General features: G+C 38.7%; 1 protein-coding gene across 3 annotated transcripts; it reads left to right on the top strand.

Annotated features, from left to right (window-relative positions):
• Positions 1-2,162: 2,162 nt before the first annotated feature.
• Positions 2,163-7,442, top strand: LOC149244307 (putative xyloglucan glycosyltransferase 5). 3 transcript variants are annotated; one of them, XM_089374792.1, is made up of 7 exons: positions 2,163-2,459; positions 2,624-2,695; positions 2,932-4,160; positions 4,805-5,113; positions 5,222-5,512; positions 5,793-5,906; positions 6,121-7,442. In XM_089374792.1, exons 3-7 carry the CDS (start codon positions 3,444-3,446, stop codon positions 6,754-6,756), a joined length of 2,067 nt encoding a protein of 688 aa, XP_089230918.1. In that variant the 5' UTR covers positions 2,163-2,459; positions 2,624-2,695; positions 2,932-3,443; the 3' UTR covers positions 6,757-7,442. The 3 variants fall into 3 exon arrangements, with proteins under 3 accessions (XP_089230918.1, XP_089230919.1, XP_089230920.1); XM_089374793.1 differs by having other exon boundaries at positions 2,163-2,695; positions 2,932-3,114; positions 3,221-4,160; XM_089374794.1 differs by having other exon boundaries at positions 2,163-2,695; positions 2,932-3,114; positions 3,216-4,160.
• Positions 7,443-7,973: the final 531 nt, after the last annotated feature.

Below are 7,973 nucleotides of genomic sequence, written 5' to 3'. Positions count from 1 at the left end.
CTACCTTTGACCAACTTCTCCTGAATGCCACAGACCCCACTAACGCACCCTCCCGACTCCAGGATACCCTTGACCCACCGCTCCAGGAACCCACTGTCCTCCAAATCGTCCCCCACACCAACCTCCGAAGAATCCCCGAGGTTATGTTCCAGAACCCCCTCCCAGTCAGGCATATTATCAATGCTCAAACCCACAACCTTCTCAATTGCGATTGCACTCAGAGAAACATCCCTTCAGATTTCAACACTCAAATTGTCCTCGAGGTTATGTTCTAGAACCCCCTTCTAATCAAGCAAACTAATAGCACTCAACCCAACAACCCTCACCCAAGCAACTCCATTCAAACATGTAACCCCTTGAAGATTACCACTCGAATACTCAAGCACACCAGACGCCTTGAAATTCTGCACTACAACCCAGACCCAACCAATGACTCTCAAATACCTCAGCTTCCGGCGCTAGGCCTTCGTAGAGGCCACCTGAGCAAAAAAGAACCTTAAACCATAAAAATTGAACATACCGTTATTCCTTAAATAGCAAATGCAGGACTTTGTGATGATGCAATACCGTGGAGAGGTATTGTTGGAGCTGTAATCTCGATGAACCTCCATAAATTCCCAACAGTCCACCATTATTTCCCAGCTCTGCTCCTGATCCGTCATTCTCATCCAAACCTTCCTCCCACGAGCGATCAGGGCGTTTTTGAGCACGAGAATTAATTGTTGCTCTGAATTCCCCATTATCTTGCTATCACCTGAGATGGTGCGCCAACCTTTGCACCATGATCCAGGGTGTGGGAGCTGTGTTATCAGGAAATATGTGTATAACAAGCTGGATACACACGCATTGAAATCTACCATGCACAAGTGTTGTACCAGGGTGACGAACACAGACACGTCGTGGCCGCAAGCAGAGGAAGCCCATGCCATGAGGCTCTAGGACAGGCTAGGACTCGCATGGAGTGATGCGACAGGGGCCAAGGTGCAGGGGAATGAAGGGGTCGGGAGAGGGGAACATGACAGAAAGGAGGGGAGGTAGGACGAAATAAAAGAGGGGAATAACAAGGAGAGAGATAGGAGAATGGCAGAGGATAGGGGTGGGAGGGTTAAATAGGAAAAAGGGAAAATGGGGGGAGGGGAAGGGGGGGTCAAAAAGAGAGGGAGGGTGAAGGGGGGAAGAGAAACCAATAGGCCAACTTTAGAAACCAAATTGCGTAGTCCCCATTTCTGATATTTGCTAACTTCTTAGCTAGACCAAGAATAACATCCTCAACCCAGAACTTGAAGCTCATAAACACAATTAGGGGATGCTAGTCATTCCATCGACCTCGTTCACAATACTTCTTTCTTCTCTCAACTGGCAAGCTTGGTTTGCCTATTTGTCGGCTTCTTGATTATTCCCTCTGAGAATATGGAAAAATGACACTAAATCGAAGGAGGGGATCAACCCTTGGGATCTCTTGATAATTTGGTTTAAGTTAATATTTTTTGTTGATGAAGTATAGATCATATGCCTAATGATTAACATGGAGTCCCCTAAGACCTATATTTTTTAATGCATTTCTTTTGAGCCAATGTGAGGCCTAGGAACAAGCCATAAGCTTTTACTTGGTTGTTTGTCTTCCTTCCAAAATTCAAGATTATTTATCTTCAATAAATCCCTTGGAGATTAGTGAAAATCCCTGCCACCCAAAAGTGACATTCTATTTGTTTAAAATAAATTAATGAACTTTTCTCATTTTATTTATATAATAATTTTGAAACTAATATGTACACGATCATGGTGACGAAATTGATTTATTATTTATATTTTTTAAAAATATATAAAATATTAATAGATAAACTGAAACAATATTATTATATATATATTTTTATAATTAAAATTAAATTATATATATATATATATTTAATTATAATAATTTTTTATAAATAATTAAAATAATAAAATATTATTTTATTTTAATATATATGACATCATAGTATATTTATTATATATAGCTGTTTTTATTATTGATATATTAAAACTCCACGTAGCTATGAAATCCCGATGTACGATATATTAAAAATCCAAGTTAACTGTAAAATCCCGATGTACTTAAACCCCCATGTTCTCTAGTATCTAAACTCGTAACTCGAAACATAAATGTAAAAACATTGGAACTCACTGTAACACCGACGATTTTTTTTCACCAATAGCCATTCAAATTACTTTCCCCTCCCAAGCCAGGGCAAAAGGAATGAATCCTAAATTGTTTACGAGTTTACTTTTAGGAAGAAAAAATGCCCTATAAATACCAGGATGTAAGAATTCTGAATAAATAATTGTTCTGTTCTAGTTTAATCTGTGACACAGAGGAAACTAGATTGGGCAGTTGGTGAGGAATATGAAGAAGAGTGTTATGATGTCATGGCAGTCTTGGGATCTGCGGTTTGGCTGTTTCTCGCTGGCATTTGTCTGGTGTAAAGTTCCCCATTTCCGTGTCAGATCACACAACATGAATTATTTGCTTATATGAGCAATATATTTTACTTTTCTCACTCTGTACTGATTCATATCAAGATTCAATTGCTCAATCATCACCATAACAATCACCTTTCATCTTCTTCATTTTCCTGTTCTGCAGCTCCATACCCAATTGCCCACTGTAGATTCGTTGATAGCTTTTATTCATAATGATGGTGTTGGTGAATAACAGGTACTCTCCCCTTTTGACAGTGACTGTTGGTTGCTGATATTGCTATTGATATATAGAGCGGATTATGCTAATTTCTTCTTTGCTTCAGAGAGACCAATCTATCCCTCTGCACATTTGTGGCGATCAATTAAACTTTAGTTAGAGACATCCTTTTTCTTATTCCTCTATTTTCTGAGCATTTGCTGTAGCAAGTTATTATTGCCAGTGTTAACATTCTTCTTCAATTTCTGGTGCAGGTTATAGATATACTGATGTCTAGTATTGCTGGCTATCGCATTCTCTGCTAATTGCATTTCACTACATTGGGTAATTGTACCCGGTGTACATTGGGTTTCCAATCTGAAATTAATATATTGCTGGTGCAGAAATAGTTGAAGGTTTTCTGAGCTATGGGTAGCAGCAACAGGAGAGGGCTCTGTGTAAGTAGAATTATAGATCTTAGTTAAAAGAGGGGTTTTCGGGAACTGCATCATTGATATGACAGGAATATCAGGTTCTCACCTTTTTATTGTTATTTTAGTGCAGTTGCCCGTAGATGTAGCAAAACTCTCTATCCTTGGCGATTATTGACCAGAAGACCCAGGTTCGGTCTTTTGGTCGAGGATCCATACCCTTGTGTAGGAGGTTTCAAGTTTTATGATTGCAGCATGTTTATCCTCCTGGGATCTAGTCAATAAGAGTCTGCATTTGCCATCATTGTTTTCCTGGTTAGGCATCTTTGTTTTACTGGAATTTTGTAGCAGAGAGGATGGCGCCCAGCTTTGATTTTTCTGAGTGGTGGTCTAGGGACACCCAGAAGGGCACCCCTGTTGTGGTAACAATGGAGAATCCTAATTGGTCAATGCTGGAACTGGAAAATCCAGCTGCTGCAATGCAGCAGGTGGACAAGGACAGGGGCAAGAATGCCAGGCAGCTGACATGGGTGTTGCTTCTTAAGGCTCACCGCGCTGCTGGGTGCCTTGCCTGGCTTGCTACAGGACTGTGGACTCTTCTCAGTATGGTGAAGAAGAGGTTAATTTTCAGGCAAGGGGTGGCAATGGAGTCAGAAATATCGAAAAAGGAGAAATTGTTTAGGTTTCTCAAGGCATTTTTGATATTTGCACTGGCAGCACTAGTATTTGAAGTATTTGCCTACTTGAAAGGTTGGCATTTTTCCACAACTTATTTGTACGTGCCAACTTCATTTGGGATTCAAGATTTTTTGCAATGGATATATATGGCTTGGGTTTCATTCAGATCCAATTACATTGCTCCTCCAATTCAAACTCTGGCAAACATTTGCATCGTTCTCTTTTTGATTCAGTCTGTGGACCGGATCGTCCTCTGCATCGGTTGTTTTTGGATCAAGTATAAGAAGATCAAGCCGAAGCCAAAAGATGAATCCTTTGAATTAAAGGATGTTGAACAGCAAGGGTCTGCTTATCCTATGGTGCTGGTACAAATTCCCATGTGCAATGAGAAGGAGGTATGAAGTTCATTACCATTTTCCTTGAATTTTTTTTGGAATCAGTTTTCTCAATGTTAGCATTTTCGCGTTGACATATTAAATTTTCTTCGCTTGGGTTTGCTTGAAATCTATGATTTGGGTTTTCATCTTATTTCGACAAATTTTGTGAAACCCAGCTTTGATATCCCTTATTCAGAGTTTATCAGAGTATCATTTGTTTGGGTTTTAAGAAGCATTCCATGAAATTCCAGATCTGATCAAATCTACTCCTAGATTCTCAACCTGCATTGTTGTATTGGACAAAATCTGTGTTAGTTTCTAGGAATAGTGGTCACTGACCATGTCAATAGAATTTAAGCTATGGAAAGTCCTTTCAGAAGTTTTTTGAGTGTTTTTATTTAGGATAATTGATTTTGGCTTGTGCTGTTAAACTCGACACTTTCTTGAATGCTGGGAGATCATCTGTCACATGTTATAAGTTGGGTTGGAAAGAATTGAATTCATTTGCAAAATTTTCAGAAAACTGTTTGGTATTTTATATAATTATGCCTGAAAATCTGCCTTTGGGGCTGTCTTTTGAATTGATCTCACTTCTTACATTCTTGAGATTGCTCTGGCATTCATGATAACTGATACCATTCTTCAATTGTGTCCAAATTTAGGTGTACGCACAATCCATTTCTGCTGTTTGTCAGCTTGATTGGCCAAAGGATCGTCTGTTAATTCAAGTACTAGATGATTCATATGAAGATGATGTTCAAGAGCTTATCAGAACAGAAGTTCTTAAGTGGAACCAGAAAGGCGTCAACATTCTTTACCGGCATCGGTTGATTAGGACTGGTTATAAAGCTGGCAATCTGAAGGCTGCAATGAGTTGTGATTATGTCAAAGACTATGAGTTTGTTGCAATTTTTGATGCAGACTTCCAGCCAAACCCTGATTTCCTGAAACAGACTGTTCCACATTTCAAGGTAGCACACAAGCCACTTCTCCTTAAGATGTTGCATCATATTACTGCATGTTTGCTTTTATTACATGCTAATAATAATGCATTACTTTGGTGAATGATGATACTGCAGGATAATCCTGAACTCGGCTTGGTCCAGGCTCGGTGGTCTTTTGTAAATAGAGATGAAAATTTGTTAACACGGCTGCAGAACATCAATCTTTCTTTCCACTTTGAGGTAGAGCAGCAGGTGAATGGAGTCTTTCTCAATTTCTTTGGATTCAACGGGACAGCTGGTGTCTGGCGAATAAAATCTCTTGAGGATTCTGGAGGTTGGCTTGAAAGAACAAGTGTTGAAGATATGGACATTGCTGTGCGTGCCCATCTGAAAGGGTGGAAATTTATTTTTCTCAATGATGTCACGGTAGTGCTCTAGAACCATTAACCATGCTCTGATTCTCATGGTGTTTTTATCTTTGTACTCTGAAATTTACGTTCAATTTAGCGTTTCAAACTTCAAAGTATATGTGGTTCTGGTAGTATCTTGAAATTTGTGACTATTTTTAGGGCAATTTGAAGCAAGTGGAGACATTTTTCTAATGGTGTTATGATCTTTTTGGTGTTTTTGCTTTTGAATTTTATTTTGGTTTCCTTCCATATGACTTCTAGATATGATTCTAATTTGAAACACGGTATTACTTTAGGTTCTTTGCGAGGTTCCAGAGAGTTATGAAGCCTACAGGAAGCAACAACACCGATGGCATTCTGGTCCTATGCATCTTTTTCGACTCTGCCTTCCAGATATAATTACTTCCAAGGTCTGTGATAAATATCGTTCAGCTACTTTTTCTGTGTTTAGCATGACGTTATTCTGCAACATATCCAGAAGCTGCAATAGCAAGCAATGCTCTGCAGAAAATTTCTAGTCTCTAAGGGTGAAGCTACTAGGAGTTTTACTAAAGCTTGTCAGAGCAATCTCATTTGTCACAATTTTCTGTTTGTCTGATGGACTTTTACTGTCTCTGGATGCAGATATCTATTGGCAAGAAAGCGAACCTCATTTTGTTATTCTTCCTTCTAAGAAAGTTGATTCTTCCATTTTATTCCTTTACATTGTTCTGCATTATTCTTCCAATGACCATGTTTGTACCAGAGGCAGAACTACCTATCTGGGTGATATGCTATATCCCTGCTGTGATGTCATTTTTGAATGTGTTGCCAGCACCGAGATCATTCCCTTTCATTATCCCTTATCTTCTTTTTGAAAATACTATGTCTGTTACCAAGTTCAATGCTATGGTATCTGGACTGTTTCAACTGGGCAGTGCTTATGAATGGATTGTTACAAAGAAGACAGGCAGAGCTTCTGAACCAGATTTGCTAGCTGTGGCCGAAAGAGAATCAAAGAGTCTAAGCCAACCACTTCATCGCGGGGCTTCTGAAACTGGCCTCGATGTGTTGAGCAAATTGAGCAAGCAGCCATCCACACCTCGAATCAAAAAGATTAATCGATTGTACAGAAAGGAATTGGCTTTGGCTTTTCTCCTACTTACTGCAGCAGCCAGAAGTTTACTATCAGCCCAAGGGATTCATTTCTATTTCCTACTATTTCAGGGTGTGTCATTTCTGCTTGTTGGTCTTGACCTGATCGGGGAGCAAGTTAGCTGAAATGTGATCCTATTAAGCTTCTGTTGCGATGCCATTGCAACAAGAGAAGTTGTAATAATCTTTCTTGATTCACGCGTTAAGTGCAAAATTCCACACTTGGGGATGTCTCTGGTGTAGATTTGCATCCAGATTAAACAGATTTCTCTACAATTCCATGGCTTAAAAGTTTTATTTGCCATAAAGAAGTCTGGTATTGCAACTTTCTCATAGCAATTGAATAGTGGGAGACCAATGTGCCAGACAGCTAGGATGTTAAGGAGCTCTTCTTCACTAATTAATGCTAGACGAATTAACACAGTTGTGGTGTTTTAGAAGGTGATATAGTCTCCAACTATGGAATTCCAGCAATTTGGTTTTGTCAGGTGCCATGGCAGCCGTAGCAAATTCATGCAAAATTCCTTCTTTGAATCTAGAGCGTGACATTGTTGTTATTAACTGACACCTTTGGTAGTCCTCCTTTAGGTTCATTTTTCATGTCATTATTTTCTTCAACATTATTATCATAAAGCCAGCGTTGCAAAATTATGTGCTGGTATCATTTCTGGCATGGTAGGCTTGGCATTAAGCCCATCTGTCCTGAGAGTTTGAAGTATAGAATTACTATTATTGGCAGTGATGTGTTGTAAGCAATTATTTGTTCTCTTCAATAATCTTGAGATGAAATACAAATTTGTATTGTTCATTCACACTTCAATTGAGTGGAATTTATTCAATGAAAGCATTTCTCTTGCAATGGAAATCGTAGAATTCGTTTGTATTGCTCATTCACACTTCAATTGAGTGAAATTTATTTAATGAAAGCATTTCTCTTGCAATGGAAATCATAGAATTTTCTCAATTTTAATGTTTAAACTTCAGTCCATGGCTCCATCTCACTCTGTATATTGAGGCTCAAATGGAAGTCAAACATACCAACCCAATTAAGTAAGCGAAAATGCACCCGGATATTTCTGAGGATGTGTGTGAAATTTATTTAATGAAAGCATTTCTCTTGCAATGGAAATCATAGAATTTTCTCAATTTTAATGTTTAAACTTTAGTCCATGGGTCCATCTCACTCTGTATATTGAGGCCCAAATGAAAGTCAAACATACCAACCCAATAGTAAGAGAAAATGCACCCGGATATATTTGAGGATACATTTTGCTGATAGACTAGTTTCAGATATACTTCAAATGGATAATTTTTTTTTGTTTTTCCCTCTCTAATGACATATA

This window comes from Pinus tabuliformis, chromosome 8 (genome assembly GCF_031772625.1).
Source record: "Pinus tabuliformis cultivar Carrire ecotype Pingquan chromosome 8, CPIR1, whole genome shotgun sequence".
NCBI lineage: Eukaryota > Viridiplantae > Streptophyta > Pinopsida > Pinales > Pinaceae > Pinus > Pinus tabuliformis.
Note: the sequence above shows the minus strand (reverse complement) of the source record. Positions and strands in the feature narration are given on the sequence as shown.

Excerpts from the sequence above, each read along its gene's own strand:
- LOC149244307 (XM_089374792.1), top strand. The coding sequence starts at position 3,444 with ATGGCGCCCAGCTTTGATTTTTCTGAGTGGTGGTCTAGGGACACCCAG. Across the intron at positions 4,161-4,804 it reads CCATGTGCAATGAGAAGGAG|GTGTACGCACAATCCATTTC; the intron begins GTATGAAGTTCA and ends GTCCAAATTTAG. Across the intron at positions 5,907-6,120 it reads CAGATATAATTACTTCCAAG|ATATCTATTGGCAAGAAAGC; the intron begins GTCTGTGATAAA and ends CTCTGGATGCAG.